The 23,796-nt window shown below is 35.9% G+C and overlaps 1 protein-coding gene across 5 annotated transcripts in view; it reads right to left on the reverse strand.

The window, feature by feature from the left end:
- The window catches only part of FOXJ3 (forkhead box J3), a 154,898-nt gene that overhangs the window by 64,189 nt on the left and 66,913 nt on the right, over nucleotides 1-23,796 (reverse strand). For all 5 annotated transcript variants that reach the window (XM_045064328.1, XM_045064325.1, XM_045064326.1 and 2 more), the window contains one exon: nucleotides 21,516-21,590. In XM_045064328.1, the coding sequence (XP_044920263.1) occupies nucleotides 21,516-21,590 (75 nt within the window). The remainder of the gene's footprint in view (nucleotides 1-21,515; nucleotides 21,591-23,796) is intronic.

Here is a 23,796-nt window from a genome sequence, read left to right on the forward strand (position 1 = left end):
TGTTGTTTTCATGGGTGTGTATTTGTGTGTTAATCTGGGGAAACAGCTCACTGCCCATACATCAGACTGATTTATTAAACATTTTAATAAAACTATAAAAATTATACATTCTTCCACACAAAATATGATTGGCTGTGGCTTGTTACAAATACATCAACAAAGAAAAAAAAACGTTCATAAGCTAAACTCTTCAGGAAGTACTCAAAAAACCTTAGATGCCCAAATTCAAGATTTTATTTATTTATGACAGACCCAGAGACAGAGAGAACACATGCATGTGCATATAAGAAGGGGGGAGGGGCAGAAGTGGGCTCCCTGTGGGGCTTGATCCCAGGACTCTGGGATCATGACCTGAGCCAAAGGCAGATGTCCAACCAACTAAACCACCCAGGCACCCTTATCTTTTCACCCATGTTTTCTTCTAGATGTTTCATAAAATAGTCTTAATTTATGTTAAGGTCTCTGATTCACTTAGGGTTAACTCTCTCAAAAATCAGCTGAATATATACATGCCTCTATTTCTGAACTCTATTCTGTTCCATTGATCTACTTGTCTATCCTTATACCAGTAACACTGTGTCTTACTCTGGTTGTATAAAAAGCCTTGAAATCAGGTACCACAAGTCCTACAACTTCAGTTTTTTCAAAATTGTTTTGCCTATTCTAGGTCCTTTGCATTTCCACGTAACTATGAGAACCAGCTTGTCAGTTTCTTTAAAAAAAAAATCTGTTAGGATTTTTCTTTTGATTGCATTAACTCTATAAATCAATTTGGAGAAGACTGACATCCAACATGGGTCCTCTATTCCACAAACCCATAAACATGCTATGGCTCTCCATTTACTTAGTGTCTTTTGTTCTTCTTGGTAATGTTTTAGTTTTCAGGTTAGACATCTGTATTTATTTTGTTAAAATGTATCCCTAAAGTATTTCATTGTTTTGCATGCAACTGCAAATGGAACTGCTTTTGTTAACCTCTAGATGTTCCTTGGTAGTTTAAAAAAATTACACTGTCCTTGTATCTTTTGACTTTACTAAACTCATTTATTAGTTCTAGGGGCTTTTCCATAGCTTCTTTAGGATTTTCTACATATGCAATATTGTTGTTTGCAAAACAAGAGAGTTTCACTTAGTATTTTTCAACCTGGATGGCTTTTCTTCTTCTTGCCTTACTCTATTGGCCTGGCCCTCTAATAGAATGTTTCGGAAACGTGAATGCAAAGACCCTTGTTTGTTCTCAATCTGAGAGAGGAAAGCATCCACTTTCTCATCATTAAAAACAATGTAAATTCTTTTTTTTTAATTTAAGATTTTATTTATTTATTTGACAGAGATCACAAGTAGGCAAGAGAGGCAAGCAGAGGGCCGATGCAGGGCTCGATCCCAGGACCCCTAGATCACAACCTGAGCCAAAGGCACAGGCTTAACCCACTGAGCCATGCAGGCGCCCCCGTAAATTCTCTTCAATAGGTGACTTGTTTTTTTTTTGTTTTTTTTTTTTAAGATTTTATTTATTTATTTGACAGAGAGAGATCAGAAGTAGGCAGAGAGGCAGGCAGAGAGAGAGGAGGAAGCAGGCTCCCTGCTGAGCAGAGAGCCCGATGTGGGACTCGATCCCAGGACCCTGAGATCATGACCTGAGCCGAAGGCAGAGGCTTTAACCCACTGAGCCACCCAGGCGCCCCAATAGGTGACTTGTTAATCAAATTAAAGAAATTCCTTTTTATTCCTAGCGTGCTGAATGAGTTTCAATTTTTTTCTACACTTAAGATACGATTGTTCTGTTTCCTTCTACTACTTAGTGAATTATATGTATCAATTGGTTTTCTGATTTTAACCTGCAGTGCATTCCTGGGACAAATCCCACCTGATCACCACATATTCTCCTTTTTATATATCAATGAATTTAATTCGGTAATATTTTGTTAAAGATCTTTGAGTCTATGTTCACAAAGGATATTGGGTCTGTAGTTTTCTGATTATTTCTTTGCCTGACTTTGGTACCACAGTGATGCTGAACTAATGAAATGAGCTATGTAAACTGCTCCTTCATCCACTTTTTTTTTTTTTTTAACTTTCTGGAAAATTGGCATTGCTTTTTCCTTAAAGTATTTCAGCTTCTGGTTTCATTGCTTTTGTTTGTTCATTTTCTAGTTTACTGATTTCTAATCTTACTTATATTGTTTCCTTCCACTTACTTTGGATTCAATTTGCTCTTATTTTCCTAACTTAAGGTAAATGTTTACATAACTGATTTCAGACTCTTCCAGTTTTTCTAATTTAAACCTGTAAGCTCCTTCCTAAACAATGCACTGGCTGCATGTCACAGATCTTTATATATTCCACTCTCATTACCACTCAATTCAAAAATACTTTCTAATACCCCTACGATTTTTCCTTTGACCTCAAAGGTACTTTAAAAATGCACCATTTCATTTCTAGACATTTGGGTTTTTTTTTAAACATTTTTGTTACTAATTTCAAATTGAATTCTACTAGTCAGAAAACATACTCTGTAAAATTTCACCCTCTAGGGGCGCCTGGCTGGCTCAGTTGGTTAAGCACCTGTCTTCAGCTCAGGTCATGATCCCAGGGTCCTGGGATCAAGCTCCTGAATCTGGCTCCCTGCTCAATGGGGAATCTGCTTGTCCCTCTCCCTCTCTCTCTGCCCCTTCCTCTGCTATGCTCTCTTGCACTCTGTCAAATAAGTAAATAAAATCTTTTAAAAAAATCTTTTTCACCGTCTAGTGATCTACTGTAACTTGTTTTCTGGCCCAGCATGTGGTGTATCCTGGTGAATATTTACTGTGCCTTTGAAAATAATGCAATTCTGCTTTTAAGGAATGCAGTGTTCAGATCCTTAAATACTTATTTGTCTAATTGTTCTATCTATTATTTGCTGAGAGAAATACGTCAAAAATCTCTTCCTATAATTATGGTTCTATTTCTCTTTTTGGTTCTGACAGTTTTTCTTTTTTCTTTCTTTCTTTTTTTTTTTTTTTTGAAGTTCTAATTTTGTGGGGTTTAGTATGGGATTTTTTTTTTTTTTAAAGATTTTATCTTTACGTAATCTCCACCCAGTGCAGGGTTGAACGCACAACCTCGATATCAGGAGTCCCATGCTCCACCAACTGAGCTAGCCAGGCACCCCAAGAAGCTCTTTTATGAGGTACACACATTTATAATTCTTAGGTACTCCTGAGGCACAGGTCTTTCCTTCTGCTATCTATATAATATGCTATTAAGGCTACTTAGTGAATTATCCATTTAGTTATAGTTCTTTTCAGCTATACATTTTCATTTGGTTCTTTTCATAGTTTCCATCTCTGTACTAATATTCCCAATCTGTTCATTCATTCATTATTTGAATGTACGTTATTTTGATTCTTTCAACATACTTACAGTAGCTGCTTTGAAATTTGTGTCTACTAAATGCACTCTCTGGGCCACTTGTTCCCCAGACTGAAGAGCTGAGATAACTCCAACTCTTTCTGACATACTGACACCAGTCTCTTTTATTTCCTACCCTTATAGACAAGTTCTCCATGAATTTTTCCCTGAATAATGCATGAAGCTGAATTCCAACATAAGTACTACAATATTCAGAAGATCACCCAATACCCTGAAGAGAACATCTATCAATCCACATACCTGAATTCAAACCCCAGATCTGGTTCAAGAATCTTGAACAAGTTACCAAACCTTTGATCTACTTTCCTCATATCTACTTCATAGAATTATTGTGATAATTAGCACTAAATATATACTAGGAAATCTAGTTATTACTATTTAACTATAAATAAGAAGTGTCCATGGGACAGAGATGTTATAACTTATAGGATAAATAATAAAAAGAACAGTGGCAAACAAATTTATGAGCTGTTTTAATAGGAATTTAAGATAGTAAACCCAGATTTTCTAAAACATGTACAATACATACTGTATTTATTATATTCAGGTTTTCCTGCTTTTGAAAATATATATATCAAAATGGTCAACATCTCCTGAATACACTAACTGCTCCTCAGCTGTCATGCACAGAACTAAAACAAACATCTTCCAATCTCTAAAATGTTCTTTTTATTACTTCTAATTCTTTAACTTATATTTTACTACCATAAGACAATTCAGATTTCAAATACATATTTAATAGACTTAGCATATTATTACTTCTGGTTCTTCTTGCACTTACACTTTCAAAGTCCAGTACTTTTGAAATTTTTGATGGCTCAGAATTTTGGTTAAGGATGGCCATATCTCTACTCCAAAACTGTAAAACACATTTTCATATTTGGTTTATAAACACCAAACCAAATGAGGACCCTGATTAGCTTTTTCATTTCTGTATCATCTATCTCCGTGCAAGCACTTTTGTATACATATCAGAATTCAGGATTTGGGGACGCCCAGGTGGCTCAGCAGATTGGACATCTGCCTTCAGGTCATGATCACAGGACCCTGAGTCCGGCTCCATGCTCAGCAGGGAGTACTCTTCTCCCTCTGCCTCTCCCCTGGAGCATGCTTACTCTCTCTATTCATCTTTATTATTATTTTTTTATTCTTTAAATAAAATCTTAAAAAAAAAAAGAATTCAGAATTTGTCCTCTTAGGATATCAAGTGAATTTTGCTGCAGATTTATTATAAAAGATGAAAAATACTGTCATAAGATTTTCCAGGAAAAAAAAAAGAGGATGATTTTGATTCTAGTCACAAAACACTACATGAGGAAGACTTTCTTCTTGAATGACTAAAGGGATAAAATATTGAATTATCTTTTTGTCCTTAGAAATATATCAGAAACTCAGTATTTCCTGGATTTGGGAAGATTAATCTAAGATATCATCATTAAATGATGATTATCAACATGACAATTAGAGTCTAAAGTGTTGCTGTCTTTGTATTCATTTTCTGATTCTACAGATAAAAGTAAACCATTTTCCTTTTGTCAATTTTCACCTTTGTCCTTATGGATAGGAAAAAACCCCAAACTCTCAACTTTATCCGATGAAAGTTAAAAGAAAGAAAAAAAAAGATTTAAAATGGTTTCTACAGACTTTTATTATACATTCTTGGAAAGTGTTTGGGCAACACAGCAAGAAAAGTGAAGTATAACCATGATGATTTCATTACTATATCATCCTTCTAAGTAATTCAATCATTCTTTTGTACTCTTGTGATCTTAATGTTTGTACATCATGGAGAAAAACTGATGGGCAATGATGAAAGAAGGTGATATAATCATGTCAAGATTTAAGAAAAGCTTAACAAAATCCCATAATGCATATTAGATTTATAAAAGAATCACATGGTAATTCCAAGATAGAGTAAGTTTTATTCTTTTTTAAAAATACATAAATTTCCGGGGCACCTGGGTGGCTCAGTGGGTTAAAGCCTCTGCCTTCAGCTCAGGTCATTATCCCAGGGTCCTGGGATGGAGCCCCACATCGGGCTCTTTGCTCAGCAGGGAGCCTGCTTCCTCCTCTCTCAACCTGCCTCTCTGTCTACTTGTGATGTCTGTCAAATAAATAAATAAATCTTAGAAAAAAATAAATAAAATAAAATACATAAATTTCCTATTTGTTCTTTAGAAGAGTTCTAAGAAAGAATAAAAAGTAATAAAATAATCACCTTTACAAATTAGCAATGCTCAAAATAGATACTTGAAAACTGAATTGGATCCAATGGATGTGAGGATATATTAAGGATTAAATAAAATATATATGAAGTATTTCTTCCTCCAGCATTTGATTATATACTGTTTCATATTAATTTTCTAATACTCTTCATCTTTTACAATTTTGATTTAAGAGAGATGCACAAAAATATTTGTCACATCTTAAATTTTAAGGGCTTTTCTACTACAACTTTTATTTGACTGCCAAAGAGAGTTGTGCCTACAAAAGTTAAATTCTTTAAAAAAAAAAAAAAATTTTCCATTTTATTTAGCTGGGGAGGGAAGGGAAAAGCAGACTCCCAATGAGCGCGGACCCTATCACCAGGCTCAATCTCAGAACCTGAGATCAGGACCAGAGCTGAAATCAAGAACTGATACTTAATGGATTAAGCCACCCAAGTTTCACTTAATATTTATTTTATTCCTGCTTTGCACAAAAGACAAAAGATTATAATAAGAGCCAAAATATATTTAATGAAGCTTAGTATCAGAAAGTAAATGTAAGAACAAGCTTACCTAGACATAACCTGAATATTTATCTAACCCACCACTGGGAAAATAACACATGCTGAATCACCCAAACTGGCTAAACTTCTCAAACTATGGGCAGATACCAGAAAGGTAAACTACCTTTCCCTTAATGACAGTTCATGAAGGACTGATCATGTTAGTCACAATGCTAACACCAGGAATACAAATAAAAAGTAAGTCTTAGTCCTCAACTGTGGTGAAGGGGACAGAAAAGATACCTGGATAATTAACTCCCACCACTTTCATGTCCTTGCTCAAAAGTCACTCTCCCAATGGACTTACCTTGCTTATTATTCTTTTCAAAATGGCAATCCACACTGAATCCACTTTATCCTAGTCCGTATTTTTCTACAGCATTTTTAATTATCTAATATTCTATATAATTTGTTATTTGTTATTCTCCCATAAGGCTGTAAGTTCCTTATGAGCATTGGATTTTTGTCTTTTGTTTCCTTATGTATTCCAAATACCCAGAATCATAACTAGCACATAGATGGCAAGTAAATAATTAGCAAGTGCTAAGTGAGAGAACTAAGCTGAAACTCAATAATCAAGTTCAGCTGTGGTAGAAGGAAGGGGGGGCAAAAACAATTTTACGCAGAGGAAATACCTCGATTAGCATTTTTAACCTAGTATTCATGAACTCCCAGGGGGTCTATGAACAGGACTCAGGGACTTTACAAAATCAGGTAAGGTGAAAATGCTGAAATTCACTGAATCATATGTGTTTAAAGGGTAAATTTTATGGTATATGAATTTTAAAAAATGTATTTTCTTAATTAAGAAAAAACAGGGGTCAAAGAGCTCTAATCTAATACAGTAGTATGCCCAGCACAGCCAAAAGACACTTTACGAAACAAAGTCAGGGGTATTGCCCAGAAAGAACTCAAATCTTGATTTGTAACTCTTACAGGATTTTCCTTTGGACCATGTCAGTCTTTGATAAAAGTTCTAAACAGTCATTAATGTCACAGAAAGTCAAACAGTTCACCTAAAGAATAAGAACTCCAGGTTCTCTCGAATTCCAAGTATAAGTGAATTAATGTTAAGTGAAATAAATGGTTTTGACCCTGCCTTACTGATCAAAAGAGTAAAAAAGAAGCAAAGTGACAATTTTTTTTTTTTTTAAGATTTTATTTTCTTATTTGTCAGAGAGAGCACATGTGCGCACAAGCAGGGAGAGCAGCAGGCAGAAAGAGAAACAGGCTCCCCACGGAGCAAGAAGCCCCATGCAGAACTCGATTCCAGAATCCCAGGATCATGACCTGAGCCAAAAACAGACGCTTAAGTGGCCGAGCCATCCAGGCATCCCAAAGTGACAATTCCTAAACATCTAAAACCCAGCCTTACTTGAAAATGGCAAAAGAATTAGCGTCTAATTAGAAAAATTTCCTTAAGAAGAACACAACAGCAGGGCACCTGGGTGGCTCAGTCAACTAAGCATCCAACTTGATTTCGGCTCAGGTCATAATTTCAGTGTGGTGAGACTGAGCCCTCTTTCCATGCTCCACACTCAGCAGGGAACCTACTTGAGATTCTTTGCCTTTGCCCCTCCTCCTGCTTGCATACACTCTCAATCTCTCTCTCTCTCTCTAAAAATAAGTAAATCTTTTAAAAAAAAAAAATTAAATACAACAGCTACTTCTTAACCAGGAAAAGACAAATATTTTTGCGATAAACATTTAAGCATCTACTATGTACAGTTACTATGCTAGCTGCTATGAAAGCATGAAGATATTAGACCCAATCTTTTTTTCTTCTTAGAAGTTTTATTTAAACAATCTTCATACCCAATGCGGAGCTTGAACTCATGACCCCAAAATCAAGAGTCACATGCTCCTCCAACTGAGCCAATCAGGTGGCCCTCAAAGACCCAATCCTGTTCAACAAAAAAAACTCGCAAGAGATTTAGAACAGATCATAACACGGATGGCTACATCATTCAAGAACAGTAACAGTGATATGCTCAAAGAGCTATGGTAATAAAAAGAGAGATGAAAATAGGGGAAAAGAAAAAGTAAAGGAGGGAGAAAAAGGACTATACCTTCTTTCAGAGTAATGCTGATATTTGGGCTGGCCACCAAAGGATGAATAAGATATAAGACTATTTTAAATACAATGAAGATCTTCAAAAATAAGAAGATATAAAACTGCATCATAAATGCAAGAAAAATGATGCAGTACAGCTTGAATAAATAGTTTAGGGCATGAAGATAAGGGCTAGAAATGAAAATATGGCAAGAGAGACAGGTTTGTGGTTTTGTTTATCATACCTAAAGGCAGGACTGTAGAAGATAGAGCAAAGGGAAACACAGAGGAAGGAGACCAGTTAGAGATGACACAGTAATCCAAGCTGTCTAAATAAAGAAGAATAAATTTATTTCTTAAACATTTTATCTCTTTGGGTCACTAAGGTGATTCAGTGGGTTAAGCCTCTGCCTTCGGCTCAGGTCGTGATCTCAGGGTCCTGGGATTGAGCCCCGAATCGGGCTCTCTGCTTAGCAGGGAGCCTGTTTCCCCCCCCACCACCACCACTGCCTGCCTCTCTGCCTACTTGTGATCTCTGTCAGTCAAATAAATAAATCTTAAAAAAAAAATCTATTTCTTCTAATAACGGTTTTAAATATAAAAACCCAGGATCTCAAAACATTAATGATGATAGAAGGAATCAGATGAAAGAATAAATTAAGCTTGGGATGCCTGAATGGCTCAGTCAGTTATGCATTTGCCTTCAGCTCAGGTTATGATCCTGGGGTCCTGGGATCAAGTCCCGTGGGGGGTGGGACGGGGGGAGTCCCTGCTCAGTAGGGAGCCTGCTTCTCCCTCTCACTCTCCCTGCCCCCACTCATGCTCTCTTACTCTCTCAAATAAATAGATGAATAAAATCTTAAAAAAAAAAAAATTAGGTTCATGGGTTTCCTAAACCCTACACAGATCAGGATGGTACTACACACCTTCTTATTATTTAAAACACAAAAACCAAAACCAAACGAACAAATAAAACAAACAAACAAACCAAAAAAAAAAAAAAACCACACAGTGAAGCAGAGACTCCTGGGCATATCTCATGTCCAGAACTGGCTGAGACCAACAAAAATGTCCTAATGTTCCAGCATCAGAACACTTGGTTGCACTCCTTTCACCAATTACCTCTTGATATATACAAAAAAGACCAATGGAAATTCTACAAATAAAAAAATCCAATAACTGAAAAAAAAAGTTCACCAAACATCATTAACAACAGATAGGACACAGTGAAAGAGAAATCTTGGAGACAGATCAGTAAAAATTACCAAATATGAGGAACAAAAAGGAAAAAAAAGTGAACAATGTGGAACAATGTCAATCTATGCTTTAATGGGATGCTAAGAAGAGAGAAAATGGAACCCTAATTTTTTTAAAAAGAACTAATGACCAAAATACCCAAATTATGAATGAAAACCCCTCTCTACAGATCCTAGATGATTAGCAAATCCCAAGCAGAATGAATGCAAAGAAAACTACACTGAGGCACAAACTCTCTCAAATTAAAAATAAAGAGAAAAATCTTGGAAACCACAAAAGAGGGAGAGAGGGAGCAAGAGGGCACATTACAGTAGTCCTCCTTATCCACATGATATACATTCTAAGACCCCACAGTGGATCCCTGAAACTGTGGATAGTACCAAACCCTATACACAGTATGTTTTTTCCTATATACACATACCTATGATAAAGTTTAATTTAAAAATTAGGAATAAGAGATTAACAACAAACTCATAATAAAATAGAACAATTATAACACTACAAAGTTACGTGAACGTGGTCTCTCTTGAAATATCTTATTGTACTCACCCTTCTTCTATGATGAGTGAAATGATAAAAGGCTTCTGAGATCATAAAATGCCTATGTGATGAAATGAAGTGAGGTGGATGATGTAAGCATTATGACAACAGCATTAGGTTACTACTGACCTTCTGACAGTATGTCAGAAGGAAGATCATCTGCTTTGGGATCACAGCTAACCACAGGTAACTGAAACTGTTGAAAGCAAATCCACAAATAAGACAGTTCATTCGAAGAACAGGGGAATAAACTCTAAGAATAAGGGAATAAGAAACAGATGACTTCTCACCAGAAATAATGGAGGCCAAAGACAAAAGAACATCTTTGAAGTTCTGAAGGGTGGGGGGAAAACCATGCAAATTCAAGATTCTATATCCAGAAAAAGTTTTCAAAGATGAAATTAAAAAAGTACTTTCAGGTAAATAAGACCCCAACAAAATGTTGTTTTCTGCAGACTTGCACTATAAGAAATGCCAAAGCAAACATTCTTTAGGAGCAAAGGGGAAAGATATCAGTTTGAAACTTAAATTTAAAGAAAAGAACATTGGAAAAGGTAAATCATTAGGGAAAACATCTTCAACATAATTTCCTTAAAACACAACTGTCTAAAGCAAAGAAACCAATCCTAAAGTGAGATCTGTGATACAAATAGAAGTATATATAAGATAGGACCATAGCACAAAAAAAGGGATGGGTAGATAAACAGAACTGTACTATTTTAAGATTATTACATTCGTGAAATGGATGGGAAAAGGTAAACACAGTAAGTGGTAGAAATGTGACATATCAAGTGAAAGGTGGTACATTACCTCTAAATAAACTTTGATAAGGTAATATTACATATTAAGCTCCAGCATGACAACTAAAAAATAAAAGGGGCACAACTAAGAAGTCAATAGAGGAAATAAAAGTACTTTAAACTATCTGACTAACCCTAAAGTTTGCAGAAATGAAGCAACAAAGGAACAAAAGAAAAACAAGTTGTAACCATATGAATTATCATATTAAATATGGACTCAGCAACCCAATTAGAAGGCACAGATTGTTAGAGTGAATTTAAATATAGCCATTGGCTCTATGCTGTTTATAAGAGATATACTTTAAATATAAAAGCATGTATAAGACTAACATCAAAATACTATAAGATATATACTATGAAGCTACTTAAAGCTGTAATGGCTACATTAGAAGAAAAAGTAGCTTCAAAACAATATTTTAAGAAGAACATTTCATAAAGATAAAAGAATAAAAGAACAAGTCAATAGGAAGGTTGTGTGTGCACATATATTAATTTGAAACTACTTTATATTTTACATTTAGGTCACACAGACCTCTCTGAAATCTGAAACTATAAAGTCTGTTGCACCTCGCTGGCAAAGTCAGAAGACTACGCAACTCCTGATCTTGGGGTCCTTAGTTCAAGTCCCACAATGGGACTTAAAAAAATTACTTAATTACTTAAAAAAATTAATAAATAAAAATAAGTAAAACATTAAGATCTATGGAAGAAAACATTGGAGAAAACCATTATGACCTTGGCTGATTTCCTGGACAGGACACAAAAGTTCCTAATCATTAGACTTCATCAAAATCCAAAATGTCTACTCATTTTAAGACACTATTATATCAAAACCACAATGATGTACCACCTCACACCATAAGAATGGCTAAAATTAACAATTCAGGAAACATGTCTCCACAAGGATGCAGAGGAATGGTAACCCTCTTACACTGTTGGTAGGAATGCAAACTGGTGCAGCCACTCTGGAAGACAGAATGGAAGTTCCTCAAAAAGATAAAAACAGAACTACCCAATGACTCGGCAACTGCACTACTAGGTATTTATTCAAAGGATACAAACACAGTGATTCGAAGGGGCACGTGTAACCCAATGTTTAAGCAACAATATTCACAAGAACCAAAATATGGTTAAGAGCCCAGATGTCCATCAACAGATGAATGGATAAAGAAAAGTAGGGTATGTGTGTGGGTGTGGGTGCGTGTGCATGTGCACACGCACCCACACCCACACCCACAGTGGAATATTACTGGGCCATCAAAAAGAATAAAAGCTCAACATTTGCAACAATGTGGATGGAACTAGAGGGTATTATGCTAAGCGAAATAGAGAAAGACAAATACCATATGATTTCACTCATATAAGGAATTTAAGAAACAAAACAGATGAACACAGGGGAAGGGAAAGAAAAATAAGTTAAAAACAGAGAGGCAAACCATAAGAGACACTGAAACCTAGAAAGTAGAGGGTTGCTGGAAGGGAGGTAGGTGGGGGAAAGGGCTAACTGGGGGATGGGCATTAAGAAGGGAACATGATATAAGGAACACTGGGTGTTATATGAAACTGATGAATCACGAAACTCTACGTCTGAAAAAAAAATATTGAGTACCTATTAATACATTCAGCAATAAAGATATAAAAATGTGGAAAAAAAACTCTTATTTAAAAAAGGCAAACCTCAGTCTGAAAAAATACTTATAAATAAAAATAGAAACCTACGGGGAGCCCGGGGGGCTCAGTCAATTAAGTCAATCAAGTCAACTTGTGATTATGGCTCAGGCCATAATGTAATAAGGGTCGTTGAGAGAGAGCCCTATGTCAGGTTCTATGCTGAGTGTGGAGCCTGCTTAAGATTCTCTCCCTTGGGGTGCCTGGGTGGCTCAGTGGGTTAAGCCTCTGCCTTCAGCTCAGGTCATTTTCTTAGGGTCCTGGGATCGAGCCCCACATCAGGCTCTCTACTCATCAGAGAGCCTGCTCCCCCCCCACCTTCTTGTGATATTTCTCTCTCTGTCAAATAAATAAATTAAAAAAAAAAATTCTCTCCCTCTCTCCCAACCACACTCACACCTGCTCTCTATCTCAGAGGAGAAAAACAAAAACCCTGTTGCGCTCATTAAACAAACAAACAAAAAACCCTTACAACTCAATAATGACAACCAAATTTTTAAAAAGAAAAAAGGGGCAAAAGACTTTGTAAGAACCTCCAGAAGAGAGTATATACAAATGACTAGTAAACACATGGAAAGATGCTCACCATAGAAAATTCTAGATAAAAACATAATGAGATACCAATCTATACCCACTAAAATGACTTAATCAAAGACAGGAGATACCAACTGTTGACCAAGATGTAGAGCTACTGGAATTCTCATGCACTGCTATTGGAAATTTAAAATACACAACTATTTTGGAAAGAGATTTGGCAGTTTCTTATAAAGTTAATCTTCCACTTACCCTTTGAGAGTGCAAATGCTGTGTTATTCTAGAAAAAGGAAGGTATATGTCCATAGAAAACTTGTATGAGAATTCCTTAGTAGCTTGTTTCTAATAGTCCCCATATTAAAACAACCCAAATGTCTATCAACAGATCAATGAATAAATGGAATACTACTTAGCAATAAGAAGAAACAAACCACTGACATGTACCAAGCATCACAAAGATCATGCTGAAAGAAGTCAGATATAAACAGAGGGTACAGCTGACCCAAGAATATGCTTGGGGGCAGTGACACCCCCTTCCCCTGGTTAAAAATCTACATTTAATCTTTTGACTCCCCCAAACCTTAATTACTACTAGCCTACTATAGACCAGAAGCCTTACTGATAGCATAAAAAGTCAATTAATACATACTTTGTGTTATATGTATTACACATTATATTCTTTATTATTAACATATAATGTATTATTAGCCCCAGGGGTCCAGGTCTGTGAATCATCAGGCTTACACATTTCACATCACTCACCACAGCACATACCTTCCCCAATGTCCATCACCCAGCCACCCTACCCTTACCCCCCCACCCCCCAGCAGTTTGTTTCATGAGATTAAAAGCCCCTTATGGTTTGTCTCCCTCCTGATCCCACCTTATTTCATTTTTTCCTTTCCCACCCCCCACAACCCCTGCCCTGCCTCTCAAATTCTTCATATCAGAGAGATCATATAATAATTATCTTTCTCTGATTGACTTATTTCATTCAGCATAATACCCTCTAGTTCCATCCATGTTGTTGCAAATGGCAAGATTTCATTTATTTTGATGGCTGCATTGTAGTCCACTGTATATATACACCACATCTTCTTTATCCATTCATCTGCTGATGGACATCTAGATTCTTTCCATAGTTTGGCTACTGCATATACACTGTATTCTTACAACAGAGTATGCTAGAGGGAAAAATGAGTAGATCTATGCAGCTGAAACCGTATTTTTAAGGGTCAACTGTATATTTAATGATTTCACTTATGTGAAGTTCCATTATGTGAGTTTTACGCAAACTAAGCTACTATGGACACTCTATTATGCACTTAAAGATCACAATCTAAAACTGGAACTTGTAAAGATTGAGATAATACATGTAAAATAACTCCCTAATATGTAAAGCAGTATACAAATGTAGACATTATTAATTCATATTAACAATTCTGGTACAGCATGTTAATGTCCTCCCAGGGGAGAAGACTGCAATGTCCTAGGGTGCACAATCCCAAAGATCACAAATTAGAATTTTAAGCTTTGAACACATCTTCCAAAAATGAATTAACTGCCAACTTCAAGATATCCTAAAACATAGGGTCCCTGGCTGGCTCTGTTGGAAAAGTGTCCGACTCTTTTGATCTCGGTGCTGGGAGTTTAAGCCCTATGTTGGGTGTAGAGATTACTAAAAAATAATAATAAACTTAAAATGTACATATATCCATCCTAAAATAAAGATTAACTCTGGGAGGGGGTGACATTAGAAATAAAGATACACCAAAGACCAGCAATGGACTTAACCTTTATTCTCCTCATTACACAATAGTTATCACTTGAAGTAGAATTATCATAATTATTTATTTATGATTGAAATTTTATGTCAAATAAGAAGTACCCTGCTCTATCCAAACACTAATTTGAGCTTTCTTTAATAGCTTTCAAATTAAAAACAGCCTAATAAAAATGCCATGATCTGGGGAATCTTGCTGGCTCAGATGGGAAGCAAGAGATTTTTGATCTCAGATTGTAAGTTTGAGCCCCAGGCTCTATATACAGACTAATTTAAAAAAAAAAAAAAAAAAAAGCCATTCGGGTGCCTGAATGTCTCAGTGGGTTGATCGTCTGCCTTTGGCTCTGGTCATGACCCCGAGGTCCTGGTATCAAGCCCCACATGGAGCTCCCTGCTCAGCTGGGAGCCTGCTTCTCCCTCTCCTTCTGCATTACCCCCAACTCATGCTCTCTATCTCAAATGAATAAATAATTAAAACAAAAACACTATCTGACTAAACATAAACCCAAGAAGTATTTATTTCACATTCTAGGGTAAAGCAGTCCCTATCATAAATTACTAACCATTCCAAATGGCTAAATCTGTGTATTTTATGTTTTTGGTTTTAACTAACCCTATTGCCAAATACACATGTTCAGCGGTAAAGTGAATCATCATTGACTATTCCCTGTTCATCCTTAACTCTCAGTGCACATCAACAGGAGCCTCAGACACAATACTGAATCCCTTTTGTCCCTGACTTCTTTGGCTCCCTGACTCAATGTTTTATTTCTCTCCCAGTTTAGATGTGCCAATCCAATTTAAACAGGGTTGTTTTGTTTTTCTGGTTTTTTGTTTGTTTTTTTAACCTTCCAACATCTTAGGATGCTGTTAACTGCCCACAGCGCAATGATAAGAGCATGTACTATATAGAGTGAACATATGTCCCAATTTGACTCTTAGTTTATACCTATTGCCTAAGCATAATTAGGAAAGTTAAATAGTCACTCTACTAAGACCAAAAAAATAGTCAGGAACAGTCAAATACACTCAAAGGCAGACAGCTTGGCTGGGTAGCTGGCTCAATGAAATGTTTGGACAAAACCATCCCAATGCCAACTCAGGTCCTTGGAACATTCTTCTTGAACAAATGCAGGCTTTTATTACTTATATTTAAACATTTTGATTATCAAATTAAGCTAAGTGTTACTCAGGAAAGACTGTTAAGGAATCTACTCTTAATCACTGGATTAAAAGTCATACATAATTAGCACATTGATTATAGTAAACAAGTCCTTAAATGTTAAGTTTACTTAAAAGCAGTACATTCTATTTAGTGATTAACAGTTGGCCATATCTTGTTTTAAAATCATCAGTGCCTTAGCTTAGTCTTTTGGAAATTATTATTTTTTTAAGTTGGAGAAAAATAAGGCTTTACTTTATCAGGACTGATTTCCAAGGGAGCAGAATGCTCACCTATATTTAACATAACCCACAAAGCAATTCCTGATTCTATCTCAATTTTGTTCTCATTGGTCCCCCAGCTCAACTTGATATGACCTCTTCTCAGCCTTCAAGTGGGGCTCTTACCTACCATGAGTTAATACCACAAAGGTTATTAATTTTCTCTATCCTTAGAGTGCTTCAGAAGTGGCAAACTCTAAAACATCCCTCGGAACCCAACCAGTGTTTCTTCAATCAAGAAAATAAGATGTCCTTATTTTTGCCTAACCAAACCTTGCTCTTGTCTTTAAATCTCATTTCCTATTTGGTTTTATACAAAGAAAAAGAGGTCAAATTCTTCACAAGAATCATGCATCTAGGGGTAACTGGGTGGCTCAGTTGTTAGGCGTCTGCCTTTGGCTCGGGTCATGATCCCAGGGTCCTGGGATCGGGTCCCACATTGGTCTCCCTGCTTAGGGGGAAGCCTGCTTCTCTCTCTTTCTACTGCTCCCCCTACCTGTGCTCATTCTCTCTGTGTCAAGTAAACAAATAAAATCTTTAATAAAAAAAAAAAAAAGAAAGAAAGAAAGAAAAGGAATCATGCATCTACTTTAAGACTACTATTAAAATTACACTCTTAAAATTCTTAAAATTTCCTTAAAATTCTTAAAATTCCTTCTTCAGGTACATACTGTGATTACTGCAACACTGTTAATCACTTAATGTTATATTTTATGTACTTTCAAACCTCTCCAGCTTTTCTACATCTTCTAACAAATAAAGTGACCAAAACAGGATACCAATGAATAAAAATAATTTATAAATATAACACAATACTAACATGGCCAAAAAAGAAAACTCTAAAAACAGAGATCACTCAACTATGCTACAGTCCCCATACTATGATAGAGGACAAGAAAAGAAAAAAATTACAGTCTCATATATTCCAAAAGTTAATTCTCTAGGGGTGGGATTTTTTGTTTCCTTACAAACCACTCTGATTTTCACAGCCACCAAGCCTTTACCATCTACCCATCCCCAGGCAAGAAAAAGCATTCCTCACCCTCTGCCCCAAAAAGCTCTTCTTACTATGAATTCACTGAAGTTATTTCTCCCAGAACAGGCAGGTGGCTCTCATGGGGTTTTCTTAGCTACCACCTCAGTTCTATTAGAACCTACTGCTGCTAATTATACAACTGCTGAAATAACTTCCTATAATCTTTTCTTTCCTTTAAAATCAAAGATTCCTTTTTCTAAGCTCAAGAAGAGGGAAAAGAGTTGAGAAAACATGAAGAAAGTAAAGAAAGAGAATTCTATTTTTTTTAAGTGAATTTAGCTGACAGGATTTGTTTTTCTGTAATATGAAAATATACATTCCTTTAAGATAACTAAGAGGCATGTGTGAATAAAAGGTGGGATAAGAAACTTTAACAACAACAATTAGATCACAAAACAGATATACAGAAAATAAAGCTAATTAGAGAAAAAATAAAAGACAGTAATAAAAAAAAAAATGGAGATAGACCATAAGATGCAGAAACAGAGCTATAATCAAGGAAAAGAAAGTAGAAATCTGCCCCAAAACATGAAGCAGAGTTATGGATCCAAAATGTAATTTCATTTTGAGTTTCTTTTTTTTTTTTTTTTTTTTTTTTTAAAGATTTATTTATTTGACAGAGAGAAATCACAAGTAGACAGAGAGGCAGCCAGAGAGAGAGAGAGAGGGAAGCAGGCTCCCTGCTGAGCAGAGAGCCCGATGCGGGACTCGATCCCAGGACCCTGAGATCATGACCTGAGCCGAAGGCAGCGGCTTAATCCACTGAGCCACCCAGGCGCCCCCATTTTGAGTTTCTTTTTAAAGAAAGTTATAACATGGCTATTTGAAATTCGTTTCGGAAACATAAGAAGACTGATTTCAACCCATTAATGTACATCAGAAAGTTTAAAATACTAAGGGATTTTATGACAAAGACTTCTAGAAAATTAAGGATTGAGTCAGGAATAAATAGTCATATAAATACATCTGTAATTCAACAATACTCTTCCAAGTTTAGGCTGGCCTTCATACCTCTCTGGTGATACAGTCAACAGGAAGCTATACAAACAAAAATACAGGGAAGAAAATACTGGATGTGCTACTTCTACCTCTATCTCCTGGACCCACGTGAGTCATGGCAGCAGCTAGTAAAATCCTAAGGGGTTAAAAGTCCACCCCATACCCAAGACCAAAAACTACTCCCACCCCACCTTGGCTCAATGGTTTTCTCCCACTGTGGTGAGGGTGGTTTTGGAAAAGCTCCTCAAATGCCAGGAAACACTGTAATACAAAAAGAAAAAACAATTCATAAGTACCAAAACTTAACTAATATTTTGGCCTCCCTCTCAAGGAAGATTGGTATAGTGGAAAAAGCATTAGTCTAGAAACCAAGGAACCAAGAAATCAAGTGTATTCTGCTTGTTCAGCATTCATTCTAAGATGTTTGCTATATTCCAGGTTACTTGGTAGCAGAGGACATCAATCGCTCCCTTTCTGCTAAGGGTTAGTAAACTAGTAAAACCTAAGCCAGAAGCTGATGATGGTCATCTCTGCCATTAAGTAGGCTGAAAAAAGAAGCCGTCAGAGAAGCTAGTAGAACTAAGGGACTTTAGTAGACTAAAGAGAGACATTCCTGGTCACATAATTTAAGAATCAGGCTCCAGTTTTTCCTATAGGTATTCTCTCCCTTAAGTTGGTCTGTAATGGGTTTCTGTGACTGCAACTAAGTCTGGCCAATACACATGGGTTCTAATTCCACACTGAACCTGGACAAGTCACTCCTCATTCACTGGCTTTAGTTTCCTTTTTTATCAAATGGATCTGAGGGTTTTTCAACATGTTTTTTAGGCAATGGGGTTTTTAAAATAAAAATCGTATTTCGGTATCAAAAATTAAAATGGCTTTATTCATATAAATGTATTTCATTAAGATTCGATTTACATTTAATTCTGACCAAGATTTATTAAATAAGAACAATGGATACTTAAATCTAACCCTGGGATTGAAAATAAAAATGTCTCTATTAGCATAATGTACTTTAAACATATGGTATTTACTATTATGACCAAAATTAATGATAACAATGATGTGCTTTGATTAAAACAAAATTTTAAAACAGGAGACTAATGGTAAAAGTTGAAATCTGTTATTAATCTCAGGATTCTATTTATTTCGGTATTTTGTTTTGGTTACACATTAGTTAAGACAATCCTGATTCAAAAAGGATAGCTGCAAAGAGTAGCATATGTTTTCCATATATGCCTTATCCCATGATACTATTTAATTAAAGGTAGGGAAAAGTTTTGGGTTCTGCACTAAAGAAAACCTGACAGCACAAGTTTTTTAAAATAGATCTCAATTGGTTAAGACTTAGTACATAACAGTAAAACATTCAGGTATGTTGGTTTATTTTCTTAATGATTTAAAACTCATGTAAAAGTTTAAAAAATTAAACCAACTGTTTATAGTATTCAATTAGTGCTCTCAAAGAACTCTAATAATCTTTCAATCCATTGAAGAACATTTTCAGTGAAGTTCATATATACTCACTGCCTATCAGAAATTGTACGGAAGCAAATATAAAAAGTTCTATTTCTTTTTTTTTTTTTTAAATAAGCCTGCTTTAAAGAAAAGAAACACAACCTTGGAGAATTATAAACTTAGACAAACAAACTGGGTCAAATAAGAAGACTATAATAATAATCTAATCAATCTTACTGAGACCAACTTGATGGGGCACATCACAGAAGGTAGTATAAAATATCCATTATTTAAGAGTGCCTTCTTTACAATGGAAATGAGTAACTCTCCATCTCTAACCTCAAGAAGTTATCCAACTAGCAGAGGATACAATTCATTCATTCATGCAACAAGAGTGTCTCCTCAGTGACACCAGCCACTGTGCAAGCAACTAGAACTAAAAAGTGAACAATATATATATATGATCCCACCCTCTTAAGTTTAGACTTTAACCTAAGGACAGTAGATAAAAAAGATTTTAAACAAGGAGAATGTGCAATTAGGTTAACATTTTTGAAAGACAGCACTGGCTACTACATGAAAGTTACTATAAATTGGAGGTAGTAACCCAAGGATAGACAGGTTAGGAGCCACTGCAATGATGACAAAGTAAGAGGAAATCAAAAGAGGGAACAACAAACTCAGCTAAAGTATGTGGAAACAAAAAAGCTTCAGAGAAGTAATGTAGCTCAACCTTAAAAGACCCAAAGAGTAGGCCAGACAAGTAAAGAAAGGGAGTTTGTGCAGTAAGAGAAAATCATATGAAAGGCATACTTGGGAAACTTCAAGCAGATCCTCAAGGTGGGTCTTGAATGTGAATCATAGCTAGAAAGGTAGATCAAGGAAAAGCAAAAAAGAGTATTTGATAATACATGGAAACATTTCCAAGACACTGGGGAGTACTTTTAAGCAGGGTAATGACATAACCAGGTTTACTTTTTATAAAGATTCTTCCAGGGATGGTGAGCTTAAAAGAACTCTTCTGGCTGGTTAAAAGTCTAACCAGCCAAACAACAACACAGCTGTCAACAGATACACTATCTCAAAGTCCTAATCTAGTAATTCATCATGACAATCAAATTATGGTCCAAAAAATCACTCTGAGCTTTAGAAACCAGGTAACTAGGACCAAGTGCAGGCCACACTACAATTGTTATGGCTATTAAAACAAAAAAGAAGGGAAATCTCTGTAGATAAATACTAAAAGTGTAACGGTGGCAGCAGATAAATGGTGAAAAGAGAAAACATAGTAACTAAGAAAATAGGGAAATAATAGGGAATTTTATTTCAGGGGAAGAATTACTTGCACTTGTGTCAAGATCTATCAAATTACCTATATGCAATAACTAATAAATTGTGGTTCCTGACACGCAGTTCAAAAACCAAATTTAACTTAATACACAGTACTTAAGAAAATAACCGAATATAAACTAGATCAAAAGCAGCAAACTATTACAAAGTACAAGCTCTATACTAGCTAACTTCCCAAAGTTTAAAAAGAAAGCTCTGCCTGACTGGTCCTTGAAGATTACCAACTAAAATGGGGATAAGATGGGGTGAGGTGAAGGAGGATCAGGAAGGTTCCTGAACAATGAACTAGACAAGTTCTGAGTGCTCTCATCCCAATTTTCTTTATATATAACAGAAATTACTCAGATACAAACACGACAACAGATAAAATGAAGAATCCAATTATTTTATCTTAAGATAATGAATCCTACCTTTCCAGGGTCATCCTTTGATCGAGGCACTTTAAGGAAACACTTGTTCAGGGACAGATTATGTCGTATGGAATTCTGAAATTAAAGAACAAGAGCCACAAGGTCACTGGAATCCAAAAAACAAAACTCACCTTTAAAAACAGAATCAGAAGCCTAAATATGTCTATGCGCTAGAATACAATTCCAAGGAATAAGCTTTTTAAATGAACTTCAAATTTAAAACTTTCTCATTTTCATATTATGAATACTGCAAAGAAAAGAAGCTATTGGGAAAGACAGCTTCTAGTAGACTTTACAAACTCCAAGTAATGAAATATATATCCTATTTTAAATGTTAATTAAGATTAACGAAGATTGAATCATAAGATGTCTATGACTGATTTAAATATATACCAAATATAAAATTGTATACACATTATGACTTTGTGGTATGTACTTTTTTATTAATTCATTAAATGAATTTATATCGATAAATGAATTTATTAATTCATTAAAGTAGGCTCTATGCCCAAGGTAGGGCTTAAACCACAACCCTGAGATTGAGAGCTGCATGCTCTACCAACTAAGCCAACCAGGTGCCCCCCATTCATTCATTCCCAGAATAAAACAGAATGCAAAATGCTAACAGTTCTTTTTCTGAATTATAGGTGATAACTCTTCTTTCCTGCAATGTTTAAATGATCTACCAGGCACATGTATTATCTTTTTCTAACGAGATAAAAGAATGTTTAAACAAAAAAAATTTCACTGCTCCATTACAAGAATACATAGAAGCCAAGTAGGTTCTTACTTCAATCTGTAAGAAAACACATGAACAGGCACTGGCTACAGAGGACTAGCAAGAACATCTAGGTTTATCAATGTAGCAATAAAGAAAAACCATCCTAAATTGTAAGAAAAATGCACTTGGAGGGACACCTGGGTGGCTCAGTCATTAAGTGTCTGCCTTCAGCTAAGGTCATGATTCCAGAGATAGATTCCAGGGATAGAAGCCATGTTGGGCTCCCTGCTCAGCGGGAAGCCTGCTTCTCCCTCTCCCACTTCCCCCTGCTTGTGTTCCCTCTCTTGCTGTGTCTCCCTCCGTCAAATAACAAAACCTTCAAAGAAAAGAAAAGAAAAAAAAAAAAGAAAAGAGAAATGTACTTGGAAACCAGAAGAATCTGTAAAACAGGAAACCCTTTCAAGAGTAAGTAGGACTGTGCCACAATTTTTTATAGAAAATACCCAAAAGCCCTTTCTTTTTAATGAAATGCTCTAAAATCCATTCCATAATTTTTATGCCAAAATGGCCAGGTATTCAGTGAAAAAGGACTCCAACAGCATTTAGCCACCACTCAGAATTTTAGGAGAGCATTTTGGGCATATCTTATCTTTCAACATAAAATTCAGAACTCTAACAACAATGTCTCTATGAAAACTTCCCTCTCATAGAGGAATACTGGGATTACAAAAGTTTTTAAAAAGGACCACAGAGAGTGCCTGGGTGGCTCAGTGGGTTAAGCCTCTGCCTTCAGCTCAGGTCATGATCCCAGAGTCCTGAGATTGAGCCCCACTTCGCAGGGAGCCAGCTTCCCCTTCTCTCTGCCTGCCCCTCTGCCTACTTGTAATCTCTCTGTCAAATAAATAAGTAAAATCTTTTTTTTTAAAAATGACAACAGAATATAAAGTCAAGCCTATCTTATTACCAAACATCAATTATAAACTTATGAATGGGAGTTCTACCTCTGCCTAGGATATAAACATCTATAGAGACTAATGATCCCTCCCAAACAATGAGAAAACAATGGGTAAGCCAAAACAAAACAAAACAAAAATTTTTTTTTGAGCCACATCAGAGAGTTGAAGCTGCAAGGCAGCCTAACAAATTAAATTCCTAAGAATGACAAGCCCATTCAAGGACAAAGCAGACCAACTGTCTCACCTTTTTGGCAGAGTATGGAAGAAAGAAGTGGCCATCATCCAAGCATCCAAGAAACTAGCTAAAATTTTTAAGGTCAAGCATGGGTTGGTGTGTCAGTTTAGAATAGCAAGGTCCCCAAATATAAGGAAGGAAAGTTCCCACTCACTCTTCAAGCTCTTCCCCCTGAGCCTTGACTATATACTCACAAAAAAGAATGGGGATGGGAAAGGAAAACAAAGAGAGTCTCTTTTATAGCATAAGCAGAAAGGAGATAATAGATAGCTATAGCGGTAAACAAAAGCAACTATAGATACAGGCTGGAATGGCTGAAGGAGAGAAACACTGAAAAAGCCCAACCCTAAGTACAAGGGCCTGAGTAAG

Source organism: Mustela putorius, unplaced genomic scaffold, assembly GCF_011764305.1.
Source record: "Mustela putorius furo isolate JIRA1106 unplaced genomic scaffold, ASM1176430v1.1 tig00003853_pilon_pilon_pilon, whole genome shotgun sequence".
Classification (NCBI taxonomy): domain Eukaryota; kingdom Metazoa; phylum Chordata; class Mammalia; order Carnivora; family Mustelidae; genus Mustela; species Mustela putorius.